Here is a 20,504-nt window from a genome sequence, read left to right as displayed (position 1 = left end):
TTCTTGGCACCTTCTCTTTGGCTTCACATAGGATTTGAAGAACAAAAGAAATCCCCGTCTGGTGCCATATGTATTACTGGATGAGCGTACCAAGAAATCAAATAGGGACAGCCTACGTGAAGCTGTACGAACATTTGTTGGTTATGGGTATAACATTGAGCCATCGGACCAAGAACTAGGTAACAAGCTGTGATCATTTATTATCACAATAGTTTACTAAGCAAGTCCTCTTATGGGGAAATGTTACCTTTAAATAGGTCTAATTTATACTATGGGAAATGGTACAGTTCTTAGAATGTGGTATTCTTGAAGAATTTCATACGTGCATACAATGTGTTTTCATTATATTCCCCCATTTCTCCTCCCCCTAACTCTAAATCTGCTCTCACCCTTCCTCATTCTAACTTTATGTCCATTTTTGTTTTTATAACCCACCAAGTTCAATTTGTTCTGCCTAGTGGTATATTTTGGAGGGTAAGCTTTGTAGTCAGAAGGTTCTCCAGTTCCGCCAGGCCCCCACAGTCCTGTGGCCCACTTATAAAATGATAACTCAGAAGCTTATATTAATTATAACTGCTTGGCCATTAGCTCAGGCTTATTACTGACTAGCTCTTACACTTAAATTAACCCATAATTCTTATTTGTGTTTAGCCACATGGCTTGGTACCTTTTCTCAGTTCTGCCTTGTCTTATTGCTTCCTCTGTGTCTGACTGGCAACTCTTGACTCAGCCTTCCTCTTCCCAGAATTCTCCTCTCTACTCGCCCTACCTATACTCCTGTCTGGCTACTGGCCAATTAGTGTTTTATTTATCAGTCAATCAGAGAAACACATATTCACAGCATACAGAATGACATCCCACAACAGGGATGAAGCATTATCCCATTGACAGATGGTTTAAAAATGAAAATGCATACAATATACTCTGATCCTGATTTCCCCTCCCCATCTCCTCCCAGATCCTCCCCACCTCCCTACATTCAACTCCACACTTTCACCTTATTTCTTTCTCTCTTTAGAAAGAAAAAAACAAGAAAAATAAAAGCAGAATTTAAAATAATAAAATAATGAAAAACACAAGAGACACACACCAAAAAAATCCATAAAACACAAAATTGAAAACCATAATATGCAAGGAAAAGTCCAATAAGGTTTTTTTTTAATGTTCAAACAAAGCAATGTGAGGCAAAAAAAATCTATGAAAATACCATTGAGGTTGTTTTGTGTTGACCATCTACAGCTGGGTATGAAGCCTTCCCTTAAGCATGGTTTATATACCCAGTGAGACTCCATTGGAAAAAACCCAATTTTTCCTTTGATTGCCAATTGGAGATAGCCTCTTGGTTAGGGATGGGAGATCATGTCTACTTCCCCCTCTCAGTGTTGCGATGCCATCTGGCTTGAACCTGTGCATGCCTACTGACAGACATTTTTACAATGTGCTTTTCTGTGACCCAGCCCTATGGTGAATACATTTTCTTTTGGGTAGCTAAGCTTTTCAGGATACCTGGTTACAGAATCAAATCACATTTATTGTCTCTCATCCTCCAAAATTTGAATGCCAGATTATTTAGAGATCAGGAAATGACAGTTTCAAGTTAAATTCTATTACCTGCAACTTACCCTGGAAGTACTGAAGGCCATGGTGGTTCATGAGATGGAATCAGTCCTGGATTCGGAGCTTTTATTCTGTTTATTCTGTTGCTGAACAAGTGATGGAACCTCTCTGACCCTCACTTTTTCCATCCTGACATTATAAGGTTATTGTGAAGAAGTCACTATGAAGTCAATATTCAGTAAATGTTGGTTCATGTCATTGTTGTGGTGTCATGACAGTAATGATGAGTGTTATGGTATAAACAAAATGCTTCACTGGACAATGGGAGGCCTATGATCATCTTAGTTGTTGACATCAAGTTCTTTGAGGAATACATAATTAAAAGTCTGTGACCTCTCTTTCCCTCCTCCCTATCTTCTGCTTCTCACAGTAGCTGACCCCACTGTTGAGAAGGTCAGCATAGACAAGATTCGATTTTTCCGGGTAGAGCGGTCATATGCCGTAAAGTCTGGAAAGTGGTACTTTGAATTTGAAGTGATAACTGGAGGAGACATGCGTGTTGGCTGGGCCAGGCCAGGCTGTCGTCCTGACATTGAACTGGGGGCTGATGACCAAGCCTTTGTGTTTGAAGGCAGCAGGGTGAGTCCATTCAGTAGCCACACTCCATCAAGACAAGTTTACTATTCTAGAGTTTTCCTTGGAGGCTGGAACTACTGGGTGTCTGGGTCTTAGTCTTCAGAGAGGATAGCTACCACCACTGAATAATAGACACTGAATGAGTATTGTGTAGTGATTGCTTCTTTGCTTTTGATCCTGAGAAAGGGGAAGACTATATCCCACACCCTCTCAGTAATCACCTCCACTTCTGCCCTTTCCCCCATGATGGCTGGCTCTGCTCCAGGGGTAACCCACTCAACACTATGAAGCCAATGTACTGAGATTCTTTTGTATGTGCTAGGAAGAATTGTGTTTACTGTCAAGGCTGACTATGAACCAGGAAACTCAGGCCATCTTATCTCATGACACTTGTGTGTCCCAATTTCATTCATCTGTAAGATAGACACCTACTCCTGTGGGCTATGTGTGATAGACTCTTTATAGAGATCATCTGCCACTAGAAATTAGGAGATCCTCTTTCTGTGGCCATTTCTCCAGCTTCTGGGATTCTTGGGCTTTTTTTTTGCTCTTCTTCTCTAAGACTATGGTCTTGTTTTGCAGGGTCAGCGTTGGCATCAAGGTAGTGGGTATTTTGGACGAACTTGGCAGCCCGGAGATGTGGTCGGGTGTATGATTAACCTGGATGATGCTTCCATGATCTTCACACTGAATGGGGAGTTGCTGATCACCAACAAAGGCTCTGAACTTGCCTTTGCTGACTATGAGGTTGAGAATGGTAAATCCACCACTAGGGAAACACGGGTGGGCTGCTGGAGCTTTGTAGTACTCTATTAAGAGTACACTATCCTTTCCATATTCAAAACCCCAAGAGAGATGGCCTTCCATCCTTTATACTGCAAGTTCTGAAGAGTCAGACAAAATATGGTGACAGTCAGTGTGTGATTGTAAATATAAATTCTGTCATGAGGCTAATTCCATGTCCTGTGCCCTGACATTTTAAGATTCCCCAGATTTGCTTTAGTGCAATGGAAATGGTAATTGTGTATGGTGGAATGTCATTGGCAGGAGAGAAAGAAAAATCAGTGGATTAAAGAGTTATCCTTTTATTCTGATTTGAATTGTCATTCTGCCTGTTTGTGTAATTGAACTTGATGCTTTGATGAGAACCATTGGAACACAAAAGCTAGATTTAGCTGTTCCCTTGAATGAAATATAATTGATTTTGAAATTCAAACACACTGGGAAACCAAAGCAGAGTTGTACTTATTATTGGCCATAGATGGAGGACAATCAGGGCAATGCTTGCAGCGACACAAAGGAGCAGTTAGCGCTTATTATTTTTCTGTCTGCATGACCGTACAAGATAGACACAGATTGCTGGCATTTGAAGAAAGAGCGCTGGACTACAAGCTGGCAGCGCTGCTCCTTTTAAACTGTGCAACTCCTGTGGAGACTGCTTGACTGCTCTGGGCTTCAGACTCTTCGTCTATCAGTGTAAGAGGATAGAAATAAATTCCATTGTTCTTCCCAGATTTGAAATTCTGACAGTGACATAACACAGCTGCGTGCTCGTCCCTGTGCTGTGTGTGTGCTGTACTCAGCGTCATGATTTCAGATAGGAAGGATGCTGTTCTGAGTCTGGAGACAAGAGCCCTCATCCTACACCTGCCTACTTGTGACATCTCAACCTCTATGAGCCTCATTTCCCCCTCCGTAAATGATTAGAACTACTTTTAGCCAGAATTTCTGAGAGGTTATGAACATAAAGAGTCTGTCTAAAAGACACTAGAGAGATGTAACTGCATGAGCAAGAGAATAAAAATATATAAAGCCTTGTTCACATGATAGAAATGTTCGTTACTTACAGAGTGTTTTAGCTTTTTGAGGACATACTTTTTACAGACACCTGTTGTCTGCAATGTACAAGTCCAGCTGAACCACTCAAGAGGTCTCCAGGAGTCTAATATTGGGGGAATTAGAAAGGTTGCAGCTGAATCTGTTTTCTTAGAGAAAAGGAATCACTAAATGCAGGTGGGGGTCATACTTTAATGCCTTTTAACAGATGTAAGATCCATTTTGAAGAATGCCCTGATTGGAGAGTTGAGTGGGAAGATGTGTATTGCCGGCAGATGGAATGGCAACTGTGCGGCTTTGGATGCAAATGAAAGAGACACAGCAGAGGATATCAGTGCAGTGTAGGGAGTCATCCCAGGGTCCCAGCATGTGCAGTGCTGTATCCCTGAGTTCAGGAAGAGAACGAAGGACTAGACAATCCAGGTGTTTCCCCCAAGGAAAATAGGAAGAGTCCATAGACCAACAACACTTCTTCCCTGACTTTATTGCTGTGTGACCTAAGGGGATTATGTATCTACTGCCTTTGGTTCATTAAGAAAGATGAGAATCTTGTCTGACTTGCAGTGTTGGGAACTTTGTGAAGTTTGAATAGCTTTGCATTAAGTATAAAGCCTTGATATTCAAGGTATATCCCACCTTGTTAAAAATGCAGAATCTCAGTCCCACAGCAGAATCAAAGTCTGCATTCTCCCCAGAGGCTCTGGCGATGTGCATATACCTTACCTTCTGAGAAGCAGTAGTCTAACACAGGAGCAAAGGCAAATGGTGGCCATGCAGAAAAGCTCCTTTCTAATTGTGGAGTAAGATGAAAATAGGGAAAGGTGACTAATAATGCAGAACATGAGTTATAAACAGCAAGTGACTAATGCGGAGTGAAAAAATCTCACACAAGTGGCATCTGAATTGAATGTTGAATAAAGAATCCAGAATGAGTAAGTCAAAGGAAAAATGTAACCCCATCAAGATGCAAGGAGACTAGGGTTATAGCAGCAGGAAGCCTCAGGAAGGGGTGGGACAGTAAGAAGGTAGAGATTTATATATGGGATGGATAAATGATCGAGCTGGCAAGGTAGATGCAGTGTAGATTGTGGCCTTACATGTCAAGACTCAGTCTTCTCATCCAGGAAATTCATGTCTAACCGGAGCTGAGCATCCTTGGACTTCACCTTGTGAAATGGGTATACTACAGTATTTGAGCAGAGAGATGCTATCAAAGAGAGAACTGTTTGAGAGTAGCTCAGTTTTCAAAGATTATCTGTGCTGTGATGAAAGAGATGCCTTTTTTTGTGCAGGGACATGATCTGACCTTCAGAATAACAAATTCTATTCTTAGGACGCTGTCTGATAATAGACTTGTACTGTAATATGTTTGTGCATTATACTGTAGTATTGTATCTGCTTTAATAATACAGAGACAAGATAATTGGAAGGCTCTTTCAGCTCTGTGATAGCACAGGAGTGGGCAGAGAGATGGTTGAAAGGAAGCTGATGTGTCGTTCTTTAATAACAACAGCCCAGAGGCCAGTGATAATCATACCGCGTCTCTTTGTTCGGTACAAAACATGGAACAAGGCAGCAAATCTTGCCTTGACTTTTAAGAGAACCATCTGTTGAAACTAAACATCATGTTTTGTAATCACCTTAAGGTACAGTGCCCTATGTACTGGTACTCTTCAGGTCACCAGTGTGTCATCCTAGATCCAAGATCCTCAGTAGGGATTGTTAGGTCTTCTGTAGAAGAGTGAGAACAACCATTGTAGGAAGTACCTTCTCTTTTGTTTCAGAAGAGTTATGCAGTCATTGTTGTCTCTATCCTCTTCTGCATCACAAATAGTAAGCTCTTATCTGTTTCATTGTCTCCTGGTCTGGTCCCTGGCCTAGACCATCATAGCACTTAATATTGTCACAGCCTTGTGTATCTGGAAGCTTCCCGTGTATCTGGAAGCTCGGAAGCTTCCAAAGTAGAAGCTTTGCAGTAAGGCTTCACATTTCCTTCACTTAAAGCAAAGAGAGAGAAAATCTGAAGATTCTGCCAGACCTTGGGATGAGACAGCTGGAATAGGCTTTGGTGTGTGCAGTCCCCTGAGGAACATCCTCTCTTGCTTCAGCTTTAGAGTTTATAGGGAGAGCCTTTTGTGCTGTTCCTACCCATTGGTCTAAGTCAAAAAGATCCCAGAACTCTGCTAACAGCTAGAGTTAGAAAATAAAACTTCTTTAATGGAAATGCCCCTGCCATCTGTGGCCTTGTGCGAAAGGGTCCCGTTAATATCATTCTCTCTCTAGATGGTGCTGTGCTTAGAAACTTGATGTGGCATAGAAGTGTTGCCTCCTGTTTCCTGAGCATTCTATGCAAGCTCCAGTCATGACAGGGTTGTCTCTGAATTCCATCTTGAGGCTTAGCAGTAAATAAAAAGAATAAAAGCATGTGCCATGGTTGACGTTCAGAGTAATACCCCAAGAACGGCCCAGAGTCATCTAACCACCTCTCTGCAAGATCTGTTTCTGCCCTACCACTAGTGATGCTCCTCATGTCTGTCTATAGATTGAAATGAATGACAATCAATCATCATTTGGATTTTCCAGATAATTGTTTCTTTCCAACCACCAACCACTGTCAGGAGTGATTGTCATGAGATATTGTGGGCCATGACACAATTATAGCTTATAGCAATTGATAATTCAGGTGTCAACCCACTAGAGGAACTGTTCTCGATGGGATAATCTATTGAGCAAAGCTTATAGGTCACTGGGTCTGAAAACTGTTGCCTTCATCTATAATTTTACTTGTACAAGAATAGTTACGGTATCTCCCCATTACCATGCATTTTCATGTAATGTGTATATGTAATCTCATGATTGCATCTCAATCTTTGGGTACACACATTTGTGGGTGGTCAGGAAGAGGACTTCTCACTGAGCTGTACAATTTTGAAATATGGACAATATACTAGGATATGCTTCATGGCTGGATCCGTTGTTTCACCAAGACTGTAGACACTTAAAAGCCTACCTTGTTCCTTTAACTCAGACTAACACAAGAAAATAACAATTTCTCCTCAGTCTAAGACTAACTGCACGAATTTTGCTCATTTTTACCTCAGAGCAAGTTCAAACTAGACTAAAGGCCTTTGTAAATAGATCATAAGTTTAAAACTTTACAATTATGCACAAGGTCAGAGTTGCAGGTGTCTAACCAAGGTTATGTATATAAAGTTCCCTAAGAAAAGCATGCCAGTTCTTCACTTGCCACATCTGCTCATAAAGACCTATGTCTCAGAGTTTGTCACACTGGGCACTGTGTCCCCTCCCTGTGGTCCTGAAAGCTTGAAACCTTGTGTTGCCATGGTAAATGGCTCGGCGTCCTATTGCTTACCCTAGGAATGTTCTTTTGACCAATAAGAGGTAACTCTTGTAATTTTTTTTATTGCTTCAAGCCTCCTATAAAAAGAGGGTTTTTGGGGGCTAGATGGGTAGAAGCAGGAGGATTAGAACAGAGAATTAGAGCTAAGAAATTATAGACAATTGGGACAAGAAAAGTAGAAGACTAAAGAGACATGTTTGGCACAGCATGCGTGTGAGAGAGAGAGTTCCTTTCACTTCCTGTGGCAGCTAATCTGAACCCTGAAGATAGTTTTCAGAGCTGGACTCTGAGGCTATTGGTAAACAAACCATCAACCACATGAAATTTAAAACAAACCAAAACAAAACAAAAACCACCCCCTCTTAATCACAAAACTAGTATGAGATACCACGCATATAATACCAAGTTTACCAGAACCTGGGATCCTCTGAAAATTTTAAGTTCATGTTTTCTTCTTCTTGCTCTCTTGGGATGGCAGTTCTATATACATGGTTTGATTTAATTCCGTTTGCATACAATCTTGAACCTCTTCAAAGTTGTCTGCATAGTCACATCTTTTTGCTGAGTGTAAGGAAGGGGCAGAGGAAGATGGCATTTTTACTCCTTTTATTTATCTTCTTCCTACATCTCCAGTCTCAGTTAGGCTACAGGTTAGTTGGTTGTGTATGTAGTGACTGTCCTAGTTTGTGACAATAAAATCTGTGCTAATGGTAATGTCATATGGCCTTGCCAAGTGGGTCCTGTTATCCATGTAAACTTCAGAGAGTCATGTGGATCCCTGATCCCTGTGTACAGGTAGACCTGTTCCTCTAAGGGAACTGTATGTCTTCAACAGTCTAATCAAGAGGCAAAATGGTGAACTATATGACTCAGCAGCATTTGCAGAGGGAAGGAAGATCTGGCCACAAAGGAAATTAGTTTAGAGTAGACTTGGAAAACAGCTACCCTGGCTTCCACCTTTGATGTTTGCTCTGGAGTTCTACTCAGACCACAAGTGTCCACATACCCATGCTACAGTTTGCCTAGTAAAATTGAGCAAGTTACTTAATTCCCTAAGTCCTGGTCTCTTCATCTGTAAAATGAGCATAAAGACATAAATCTGTAGAGTGTTCAGCCCAGCATTCAGAAAGCAATTGACAATTACTTGTTGTTGTAGTTTATTGCATTATTTTTGCCCCTCTCTCTTATCTGTCATGCAGAATTATAAAGTTACATGAAATATTCATGCATTGAGTTGAAAAGTCCCAAGACAGTGAGATGGTTAGCTAGACCTGGTTGGATAGATGGAAAGAGTTGAGTGAATGTGGCCAGCTATCAAATATCCTTCTCCAAAAGAAAGAGCTTCATGTAAATTCATCTTTCTTCTATGACTTCCTAGGTGTCCTTTGCCTGATTCAAGCTTTAGCGTTACCTTCTCTTCTACTGCATCACTGAGCTTCTGTAGCTCTACCACTTAGCCCCCCAGGGGTCCCCAACACTTACCTCCCATTGCTCTAGCATCTGTGACTTCTATTGCTTTTATATTTCTTCTACTGTGTTCAGCCTTCCCCAGAAGAGAGGGCTCCAGCCCACAGGGACAGTTACTCCATTCTATAACGTGATGTCCTCTACCCTCGGACATACTGCCAATTAAATCCAGGGCATTCATCCCTGTACCATCTATCTACTTCTATCATGCTGACTGGCACTGGCTTGTGACTCAGAGGGTATGAGATCATATCTTACTGGTAGTCCTCCTCATGACCTTGGTCAAGTCAGTCAGTGCCTTAATTCTTCAGTTTCATCCTAGTTGATTACTATCTCTTAATAATAATGAAGGACCCAAGTTCCTTAGGGGGAAAAAGACTCAAAGCAAGTAATACTTCTCTCACTTTCATTTGTTGGTGGGTCTGTGTCAAGGCTAAGTCATCTTTTTGCTGCTTCCCATCCAGAATTTTACACCTGCTGAGTGTCTATCCCACAATTCTACAAAAGAGGAAAGGAGAAGAAAGTTTCTTAAAGTTTCCTGGTCTCTGCTCACATCAAGCTTGGAGTGTTTAATATCTGGGCTCTAAGATAAAAGCACCATAGTATTGCATTTCTGGCTTGAGTTAACCCTTTGTCAGAATGACTGAAATACTGTCTTGGGAGAAAGGTGGTTTACATCAAAAACATTCACTCTTTTAAATTCCATTCCCTGTAATGAGCTCTTTGAGACGGGAGTAGTTCCTCTTCATCCCTGAAGTCTAGTTACAACATGTATCAGAGCCTCCTGTCCCACTAAGGAACTAGGAACGTTTTCTGGTAATCTTTGTTCTACCCTGTAGTCAGATTTCCAGGTAACTTGTTTATAAGTAGCAAGCATAGCATTGCTAGGGCAGCTTCTGGTTTAGTCTACTGCCTCTCTGGAGTGACAGGGCCAGAGATCTGGCCCCAGTGTTTGGTGACCACCAGAGGACTCTGTCATTCTGCTAGGAGGACATTAATGTTCTCTAGTTTTAACAATGGTACTAAACACATCTCTATCCTAAATATGTTTGTATTTCCTAATATCACCAACTATGCAGTGCTCAGTTCATCTATGTGGACACCATGGTTTATCTGGCGAAAGTGCCTGTATATAATAAGAATGCCATGGCTTAGAGGACAATATGTAAGTACTTACTCTACAAAGAATGCAGTTTGCCCTTGGCATATGAACAATATAAAAAGTTCTTACTGTTTGACATAATGTCTCAAAATTGCCCTTTTTTCCCAGAGAAGATGAAAATGTCTTCCTGAAACACATTATTTCACACACTAAAAAATATTAATAGTAAAACCATTTCTCCTAGGAGTGTCACCAGTTTTCTTTGTGGGGAGCCCCAGTGCCTGCACAAGGCATCGGCCTCAGGGATGTTCCTTCCCTTCCTGGCCCTCTCGCAGCTTCAGCTGTCTCCCAGCCGCCTGCCTCCCACATCCTCCCAGATCCAAGATAATTAGTGCTTTCCCTACTTTCCTGATTTGTTGGTCTACAATTATGATTTATAAATAACCCACAAACAAGAACGCCAGACAATCTGAACTTCTGCTTTGGTCTGTTGTGAATGTTTAAGTATGATCAGGTCATAGAAGTGAGCTTGGAGAGATGACAGTAGTGGTGGCAAAGAAAGGTCGCAATGTGTCTGGCGTAGCTCGGCTCTCGTGTTCCTCCTCAGGTGAGGGGGACAGTAGACAAGGGGGTGGAAGCTTATAAACTAGCAGCAATATAGTCTTAGTAGTCAATGCTCTCAAAACACAAAGGACCATTGACCTCTCATTCACTGAGGAGCTGTCTGAGGCCCAGAACAGTTGAATAATTCTCCCTGCACTTCATTTTTATTGTTGAATTCTGTTCTTTGACAGTGTTGTGTAGGGGCATGTATCCTGATTACATGTCCCACACAGCCCTCTTTTTTCTCCCTCCAGTCCTTGTCAGTGACCTCTCATCCCTTAGAGTTCCTTGCCCAGATTCTTGACTTTTGGTTTGATTTTGTGACCCATTTAATTTAACTCGGGCCATCTGTGTGACCTCTAGATTGGAACTATCATTGGAACTCATGGGGTTGCCAATAAGAATACAACTAAGGGTATAACTACCACTGTTACTGAATCTATCAAGAGCTAATAGTTATTAGTGAGGGGCAAAGCCCCTTGAGTCCCACCTCCATCCATGCCTGACTGTTGATAGGCCTATTCTTGTGAAGATTCCATGTAGACATCCACACTACCAATGAGTTCATAATTACAGTGGCTGTGTCTTGCCCAGAGGATGTCTTATCACAGTCCTACTCTCTGTCTTCTGGCTCTTTCCACTGCTGCTTCCAGAATGCTTTCAGAGGGAACGGTATAAATGATAAATGTCTTGTTTAGGGCTGAGCACTCTTCTACCACTTATTCTCCACACTTTGGGCATTCACCAACATTCTGTGGAAAGAGAGACTTCTCTGTTGAAGCATGAGTGTAACACTTCTCCATGGGTGTAAGTACATGTTTAGAAGGCAGCTTGACACTATATCAATGCAGCTGAACAACAGCATCTAATTATCCTGCTTGGACCTAAGCGCTTTTCTTCCATGGGCCATGTATTTTTAACCAGGTTTACAGTATGTATCTTGGGTTCCCTGCAATGGGGGCAGGCCTCAAATCCAATCATAAAACACTTGTTTAGCCCCCATAAGAGTAGTATCAATAGATACACTGTCATCTTTTAAATTAACTGCAGCATGTGTACTTAAGATCTAAAGTTACTGTAGTAAAGAAATTAACATATTTGTTATCTCACATAGTTGACCATTTTCTTGGTTTTTATTTGTTTTTGTTTTGTTTTATTTTGCTTTATGTCTATTTTGTTTTTAGTTGTGTTTTTATTTTCTAAGACATGGTCTCACTGTGTAGTCTGGCCTGGCCTCAAACTCCCTGTGTAAATACACTGGTCTAGATCTTTGGATCTTCCTGCCTTAGCTCCCAATGGCCGGGATTACAGTTGTGCCCTACCAGACACCATGTCTTCATTGTTGTTACAAAATTGCTTTGTTTCTATTTATTTTACATGTATGGATATTTTGACTGCATGAATTTTGTGAACAACTTGCATGACCTGTGCTGGCAGAGGCTGGAAGAGGGAGGGCTTTGGGTACCCAGGGACTGGAATGGTTGTCAACTTCCATGTAGATGCTGGAAATCAAACCTGGGTCCTCTGGAAGAGCATTCAATGCTCTTAACTGTTCAACCATCCTTCCAGGCCCTAAGATCAGTTCTAAATAAGGCATAGATAATAGATTTCACTTTTTTCAAATTCGTTTTACTCTTTCATCTTAAAAACACTCGTAGCTGCATGATTTTTTTCACAAATCAATTTAAAGAAAATTCACCTTTCTCTCCATATACTAAGGGCAGTGTTGTGTCCAGGCAGCTTCCTGTTGTTGATTTTGTGTGCCAAAAAGACAGGTGAGGGTTGTTTTCCTGAAGCTCCCAATCTGAACAGGAAGTACAGCTCCAGCCTCTCCACAGCTTCCCCCCAATGGTACCTCCGCACTGAAGCCACAATCTTTATTCTGCAGGTTTTGTGCCCATTTGCTCTCTGGGACTGTCACAGATTGGCCGCATGAATCTTGGGACAGATGCCAGCACCTTCAAATTTTATACCATGTGTGGCCTCCAGGAGGGCTTCGAGCCTTTTGCGGTAAATATGAACCGAGATGTAGCAGTGTGGTTCAGCAAGCGCCTCCCAACGTTTGTGAATGTGCCGAAGGATCATCCCCACATAGAGGTAACCTTACACCATGGGTGGTCCCTGCAGGGCGAGTGGGCCAAGGCATTAAGTTTTCACAAAGCCTGCTGTCAACAGGAAATGGTTACCTAAGTCCCCACCCTGGCTGCCTACCAATCACCTCCTCAGGTCTTCATAGCTACAGTTGCAGACCCTTTAACTTACAACACCCCACAAGAGCTAATAGCCTTGTACACAATTTTCCAGACTGCTTCCCAGGCTAGGTCACCAGATTTTTTGCATGCATTCCTACAGGGGCATTGCCATGGTACTTCAGTGTCCAGAGACTTAAAACATTGTTTTCTTCACAAAGTTGAACAATTCTACTTGGCATTATATATGATAAAAATGTGTGTTCCTCCATGTGTATAACTTACCTTTGCAGCCTTATTTATATTGGTGCTGTTACTAGCATTTAAGCTGAAGTGGGAGACTTTATTATGGCGCTTCCACCTTTAAGGAAAGCAAAGAGCTTAAGAGTGTAAGAAGCCAAGTTTGGGTTCTGGATCTGTTTTGATGAGACCCACCATGATTTTTCACATGATGGACATGGGGAAAAGAGTGCTTTCAAATAAAGCATTTCAAACACTTCGTTGCAGTGTTACTTGGGATCAAGACAGTGGTTTGCTTCCAACTGACTCTAAGCCCCCCACCTCACCTTCTAGAAGGTCTGAACCTGGCAAGCCCCAGCTCTTAATTGTTCCTCCCCCATTGACCCTCACATTTGGGGGTAGATTGTATTTCTCTGGTTGCAGGATAACCATTATTTTAGAAGTGTGGTTCTAAATCCTGGAGGTCTCACACACCTTTGGTGAACTAATAGACTCTAGACTGGAAAAATAGAAAGTCTGATAGAAAGTGTGTTAGAAGGCACTTGTAAGTTTAGTGCCAGGGAGGCAAAATCAGCCAGATCCTTGGCGCTTTTTAGCCAGCCAGCCCAGCCTAGTTACTGAACTCCAGGATAAAGAGAGAACCTGTCTCTCAAGACTGATTGTTGGCCTCCACACACAGGTACATACATGTTCTTGTGCTTACATACACACATGTGCACCCATATGAACACACACACACACACACACACACACACACACACACACACACAAACATACACGAAAGTAAATTATTAATAATGCAGGTTACCACTCTGCAGTACCTGTGGTCCAACGCCATAAATTGTCTCAGGATTTAGAGCAGGCTCAGGACACCTCAGCTCTAGAGCTGGGACTCCAGCACTGTTGGAAACCTATGGGGTAAAAGTACCCTCTGAGAGAGTTTGTGTGGTTCTTCCTGACTTTGAGGTTTTCTGGTCCCTTTCTGTAAGATGTTCTCATGATGCCCACTGACAATGGAAATCTTTGGAAAGATTTTCTTTCTACCACTTACCCCCCAATTTAGAAGGTCAACGTTATGAGGACACCATACTATATCACCCAGACAGCCTTACCTCTCAACAGTATTTGTTCTCCATCCTTGGCCTTGTAGTGAACTTATGGGTGTGTTTAACATCACTAATTTCTCCAGCCAGAGAAGTTTCAACTCCAGAGCTGAAGTTTCCTAGCAGACCTCTTGAATGGCATCATTTGCTTTATTGCTGGTGATATTCATAGTTTCCTGAATGTCTTGTTCTATGTTAGGTCGGTGAGAGACAGGAACAGGGTCAAGGTCACACCCTCCTATATATCAGGTTAAGGACTCATGGTAATGTTCCCAGGTTGTGAGGATTGATGGCACCATGGACAGCCCCCCATGCCTCAAGGTGACCCACAAGACATTCGGCACACAGAACAGCAATGCCAACATGATCTACTGCCGCCTGAGCATGCCCATCGAATGCCACTCCTCTTTCAGCCACAGCCCCTGTCTAGACAGTGAAGCCTTCCAGAAAAGGTGAGGGTGTGGGACAGTCCTGTAATTCTCAGAGGTACCGTTTCTGCTTATTTTGTACTTAACCACAACATAAGAAGTGAGTTTACAGTGGCCTCTGCTTTCAGTCAGGTAAAGAAATGAGGATGTAAATGGCTGGGGAGATAATTCTGTCTGTAAAGTGTTTGCTGCACAGCATAGAGACCTGTTTGGGTCTCCAGAACCATGTTTGTTTGTTTGTTCTTAAGAAAGATATTGTGGCATATACCTGACCTCCCAGTGCTAGAGAGCAGAAACAGGTAGATCGCAGGTGCTCGCTCACTGGACAGGCAACCTCTCAAAAACAAAGTAGATGGAGGCTGGGGAACAGCCCCTGAGGTTGATCTCTAGCCTCCGTCCTCATGTACATACATGTGCATATGTGCCTATACGTATGTGTGCATCTATACATCTATGTGCCCCTGCATGCATGCACAAATTTGTACCTGCACACATGCACACACAAACACACACAAAGAAATGACTATATATGTGTGCGTGAGTTCATGCAAGGGCATGTGTGTATGGAGGTGCACACAAAATTAAGAAGCCCATGCAGCTAAACAGAGCAACATCTGGAGAGGATGTTTCTGCTTTTCTTGGAATCTCTGAGCTTGGGCCTCTTTGTGTTCATAATTCTTGGAGTTTGAGAGCAAAAAGACTGCTTCTGTGTGGAATGAGAAATTTCCGGAGGCCAATTGCTGTCTTTGCATAGCTATGGGCATTTCCCACCCTTGCCTCTGTGTGCCTCTTGAGTAATGTGATTTCTTCCCTCCTCATGAGGAATGGATTCCTTGCTGTCTTTCTTTCCTTTGATGTCTATTTTTAATCGCTGGTGTGTGCCTACTGTCTAAGCTGTCTCGTTCAAATCTCTCGTAGCAGTTCACTATCCACCAAGGTTTTGAATAAGCACAGCTGCTTGAGGGAACATAGGAACCCATTCAGAGGCATCTCTACCTGTGTTATTACAGTGCCCCCATCCTCCTCCACATTAACTTACAACCTGCAGCAGGGGGATGCTGGAAGTCATAGTACTGCCTATGGCAGCAGCTTACAAATGAGCAACTCCCAAGACCAATTGCAGTCACTTGTGTATAGAAAACAGCCAGTTTCCTAAACCTGCCTTGATCGTTAAGGGTAGATCAATTGCCTGTCAGAACTGTGGCGTTCTCTACACAACTGAATAGCTAAAATGTGGATTATCTCCCCCTAGGAAACAGATGCAAGAAATACTCTCTCATACAACAACAGTAAGTAAATATGCTCAATTATGGCTTTAATTATTTGATCTGCTCCTCCTGGTACTATGTCCCACACAGCAAAGATTTGTCTAGAGATCTTCTTTAATTGTCAATTATTCTGTCTCATAATATACATTTGGATGCTTCTAGAACATTTCTATGGTGTTTGTCGAGTAAGGGAAGGAAAGCAGAGCTCAACCTGGAGCTCCTAATTGGGCATCATGTGTCCTTGTTACCCATTTGCCACCAGGGACCCATCACTGCCTTTCTGATTGAAAGAAACATGAGTTGGAAGAGTCCCCATTAAATCCTTTTGTTTGCTCTTTTGTGTCAACTTCTATGAGTCGGTCCCCTGGTGTCTCTGTTCGGTGCCAGGAACAATCTTGCAAGCAATCAAAGAAGGGGCAGGAAGGCAGCCCAGAGGATAGAAGCTACTTCAGGTTCCTTTCCTCAGTGACAGTAGTCAGGGGAAAATGCTTCCTAGTTTCCTTCTTCCTTTCTCCCTCAGCACCTGGTATCCATGGGAGAAATACAAGCCGCCCCTTCTGTAAAGTTCCCCTTGAGTTCATAAACTAAACAACACCAAAACCAAGATTCTTGCTGCAAGAAATCATGCCCCTGCTATTGTGGGCACTATGGCCCAGAACATTATGTATATTCCTATTTAATCTCCATTAAATTGACTTAATCACAACCCCTGTGAGATACGTGATACTGTGTACAGAGAAGACAAAAGACTTACCCAAGCTCACACAATAATAATCAGTTGTGCCAAAGATTCAAGCCTAGGGCTTTTCTGACTATGCTTTTTTTTTTTTTTTTTTGGCTTAGTCAAGAAAAATTTGGCATAGTACGAGTAAGTAAACCTACTCAGTGTCGTAAAGAAAGGAATGAAGTGGTCACCTTCCTTGGTGCCATAGCTATTACTATAATGTGGTGATAAGCCTCACAGATTGTATGATCCTCATTGGGAATTTTTATCCTCACCACTGCCTATGGGTGGCATAAAGGTCACATAAAGTGGGTAGGTGGCTGGGACATAAGTATTTTCTTTTTCAGCTTTCTCAAGACTTTGCATAAACCAAAGCCTTTCCTGAGTCTAGAGTGCAGCATGGTATACCTCCTCAACAGTGTGTTGCTTTAGCCAGACATGGTGACACAGACTCAGAGGGACACCACAAGTTCAAGGCCAGCCTGAGCTACAAAGTGAGACCCAACTTGGGAAAAGCAAAAGAAACCTTCCATGTGTACTTCTTCATAAAAATGAGCCCAGTGAACTGGTGACTGATTTTATCCCTCAGCTCTCCTCCCCAGACAGACACCACTCACGAATTCTCTTATCCCCTCCACAGCAATGCTACTATGCTATCCGCATTTTTGCTGGGCAGGATCCATCATGTGTCTGGGTTGGATGGGTGACTCCAGACTACCATTTATACAGTGAAAAGTTTGACCTGAATAAAAACTGTACCGTGACTGTCACCCTGGGAGATGAAAGAGGTCGGGTCCATGAAAGGTAAGGGGGATCCCAAGAGGCTCCTTTCTCCCTACAATAGTCACTTACACCTCATCCTTCACCCCAGATAGAGAAAGCATCCCAGCCTGTCTTAAAAGGTGAACAGGAACTTAACTTTTAAAATCATTAAAGAAACTGGGATCACCATGACAGTGAGAAGGGAGTGTCTGTAGAAACAGAGGTTCATTTATCACACATATAAATCATAATTCAGGGATGGGAGATAAAGATAGACAGTTGGGGTCAGAGAACCCTCTTGCATTTGCTCCATAATTTTGAGGCAGGTCTCAATTTCTACAACATCAGAACAAGACCGAAAAATTCCCTGTGTGCCTAAGAGAAGCTAGTTTGGGGACAATTGAACAGATGAATAGTAGCACACATCAAATGACAAGTCAGAACACCTCATCCCAAGGGTTTATAATGTCTAAAAACATAAAGAATATAAAGGAAACATGGAAAACCCATTAATAACAACTAATGAGTAGAAATTAGGACTCTTTGGGGGAAATGCGTTTTAGCCCCCACTGGGTTCTCCATTGTCCACTGGCACTGCTCTCAGGGAAAATCTTTGCCTAGATGTGAAACTCGATCCTAATTAGTCTTAACAATAAAAACTAGAGTCAGATAGCAGGGTGAAAGCTGAAAGAGCAGAGAAGCAGAGCAGCAGCTACTAGAGACTTCATCTTACCCCTATGAAATCTCAGACCAAAATGGGGGCAATCCTGTCTCTACAAATCCTCAGACTGAATGGGGCAAGATCCTGTCTCCACTCACCTACATTCCTGTCTCCAACTCCCTAGTGCTGGGATTAAAGACGTGAGCCACCACCACCTGGCTATTTCTCTTTTAGAGTCGTTCAATCTCCTGTAGCCCAGGGTGGCCTTGAACTCCTGATCTTCCTGCTTCCTCCTCCCAAGTGCTGGAACTGAAGTTGTGAGCCTCCCAGGTGCTGGGATTAAAGGTATGAGCCTCTACCTCCTGGGCTCTATGGTTAACTAGTGGCTAGCTCTGCCCTCGGATCTCCAGGCAAGCTTTATTTGTCAGAACACAAACAAGACATCATACAACATAGATGTGTCCCAAACATGACCTTAAAAAACCATCTAGCCGGGCGGTGGTGGCGCACGCCTTTAATCCCAGCACTCGGGAGGCAGAGCCAGGCGGATCGTTGTGAGTTCAAGGCCAGCCTGGGCTACCAAGTGAGTCCCAGGAAAGGCACAAAGCTACACAGAGAAACCCTGTCTCGAAAAACCAAAAAAAAAAAAAAAAAAAACCATCTGTTTTTTATGTGACCTTTAAAAAGCCATCTTATAATCTGTCTATTCCCTATCCTCTGGGCTTAGAACATCTTTTCTCTGTGTAGCCATGTATCAAGAGGTAGTAGGTTCTTCTTGGGTAGGCCTTCACACCCTACCAAGTGATGGATCCTTTTCAGTCGTGGTTTTTATATAATAAAGCTCATCAAAAGCTGACCATCACAGGTAAGTCATAGCACCCTCAATGCAGACCCCTATGGGTCCATGATGAAAAGCACAGGCTCTGAACTCAAACTTAGATACTGACTAGGTTTGAAATGAATTCCCAGTCTCTTACTAGCTGTGTGAGCTTGAACTCTGATTTCCTTATATATAAAATTAGAATAATTATTCAAATTCCAGAGTGCTATAAGAAGTGAATGAATTAATTCATAAAAGAATGCTTAAGACAGTGCCTTACCTCAAGTACTTGATAAATATCAACTATTACTGTCAGCACTTAAAGCAAGGCCTGGTGCATTGTGGTGATCAATAATTCTTAGTTCGTTGTCTGACATAATAAGCAATAAACACAGGATTGAGTTTTACATGTTTCAGGGTATTTTAAATTTGGCATCTTTAAAATATACATAAAGCCTGCCACTTCACAATGCACAGCTCAATACATCAGTAATTGAATTCTGTAATTTAAAAAGCAGTGATAACATGGCTTGAGTTCAATCTTTATAGAAATCTATCCATGGCTATAACTGGAAGCCATAGTTTGTAGAGGTCTCTGTCTAAGGGCACTTGTCCTGAGAAAGCAGCCCGATTGTTGCCTCAAATAAGAGAAAATGAAGGCCGGGCGATGGTGGCGCACGCCTTTAATCCCAGCACTCGGGAGGCAGAGCCAGGCGGATCTCTGTGAGTTCGAGGCCAGCCTGGACTACCAAGTGAGTTCCAGGAAAGGCGCAAAGCTACACAGAGAAACCCTGTCTCGAAAGACCAAAAAAAAAAAAAAAAAAAAAAAAATGGTGGGGCTGGAGAGATGGCTCAGCGGTTAAGAGCACTGACTGTTCTTCCAGAGGTCCTGAGTTCAATTCCCAGCAACCATATGGTGGCTCACAACCATCTGTAAAGAGATCTGGTGCCCTCTTCTGGCCTGCAGGCGTACACGCAGGCAGAACATTGTATACATAATTAATAAATAAATCTTTAAAAAAAAAAAAAAAAAAAAGAGAAAATGAACGGAAAGGGATATGTACTCAGAAAGGGGACTTTCACTCACAGTAGAAAGTGGCAGACTTCTAGAAATAGAAGAAAACAGAATCTCTTAATCCAGCCTGGATTTTCCAAAGAATAGCTCAGAGAGGTAAACTGCCTTCAGGATATAGGATTCAAGGATTTGTCCATCACACAGTGCTGAATGCATGTTCTGGGTTCCTTCACACAATTGAGCACAGCAATAGGAACCTAGGCCAAGCCATATCAGATTAGTCTCAGTGTGTTTAAAGGGGTTTCTCTAGCATCAAATAGAAAATCAGTTATCCTTTAGCCTAAGAAAGGCTGCACCACATCACTTCAAAAGCCCAGGTCCTTCAGCTGTTGCAGCCCAGGTGAGCTGAGGAGGCAGGACTGACTGCTTCTTTCCACTACCCATTGTGAGGGGCTCTGAGAATCACATTTCACATTGCCTATCTTCTCTAAAGCTCTGTCTAGGTATAAAATTCTGCAATTAAGAAATGAGAGCTGGGGGTGTAGCTCAGTAGTAGAGCCCTTCCTTACTCTGCATAAGATCCTGGGTTTAATTCCTGTCACCACAAAAGTAAAAAAGATAAGAAATTTGGTTTGGGAGCCTTTAAAGGTTTTTGGTCATCACAGTTTGCTTTTAAGTGTAAAGGCCACATGGCATTCTACACTCTGAAAATTGGTAGACAGATAGTGAGAG

The 20,504-nt window shown here is 42.4% G+C and overlaps 1 protein-coding gene across 4 annotated transcripts in view; it reads left to right on the top strand.

Moving 5' to 3' along the window:
* The window catches only part of Ryr3 (ryanodine receptor 3), a 521,392-nt gene that overhangs the window by 311,207 nt on the left and 189,681 nt on the right, over nt 1-20,504 (top strand). For 3 of the 4 annotated variants that reach the window (XM_052725780.1, XM_052725782.1, XM_052725781.1), the window contains exons 25-31: nt 32-179; nt 1,991-2,196; nt 2,776-2,950; nt 12,451-12,659; nt 14,371-14,546; nt 15,775-15,811; nt 17,155-17,318. In XM_052725780.1, the coding sequence (XP_052581740.1) occupies nt 32-179; nt 1,991-2,196; nt 2,776-2,950; nt 12,451-12,659; nt 14,371-14,546; nt 15,775-15,811; nt 17,155-17,318 (1,115 nt within the window). Of the gene's footprint in view, nt 1-31; nt 180-1,987; nt 2,197-2,775; nt 2,951-12,450; nt 12,660-14,370; nt 14,547-15,774; nt 15,812-17,154; nt 17,319-20,504 lie in introns of all 4 variants that reach the window. The other variant, XM_052725779.1, reaches the window with a different exon arrangement.

The sequence above is a fragment of the Peromyscus californicus genome, unplaced genomic scaffold, assembly GCF_007827085.1.
Source record: "Peromyscus californicus insignis strain IS unplaced genomic scaffold, ASM782708v3 Scaffold_7__1_contigs__length_154581171, whole genome shotgun sequence".
Lineage (NCBI taxonomy): Eukaryota > Metazoa > Chordata > Mammalia > Rodentia > Cricetidae > Peromyscus > Peromyscus californicus.
The sequence above is the reverse complement of the archived record's forward strand: the minus strand, read 5'-3'. Positions and strand labels throughout refer to the sequence as shown.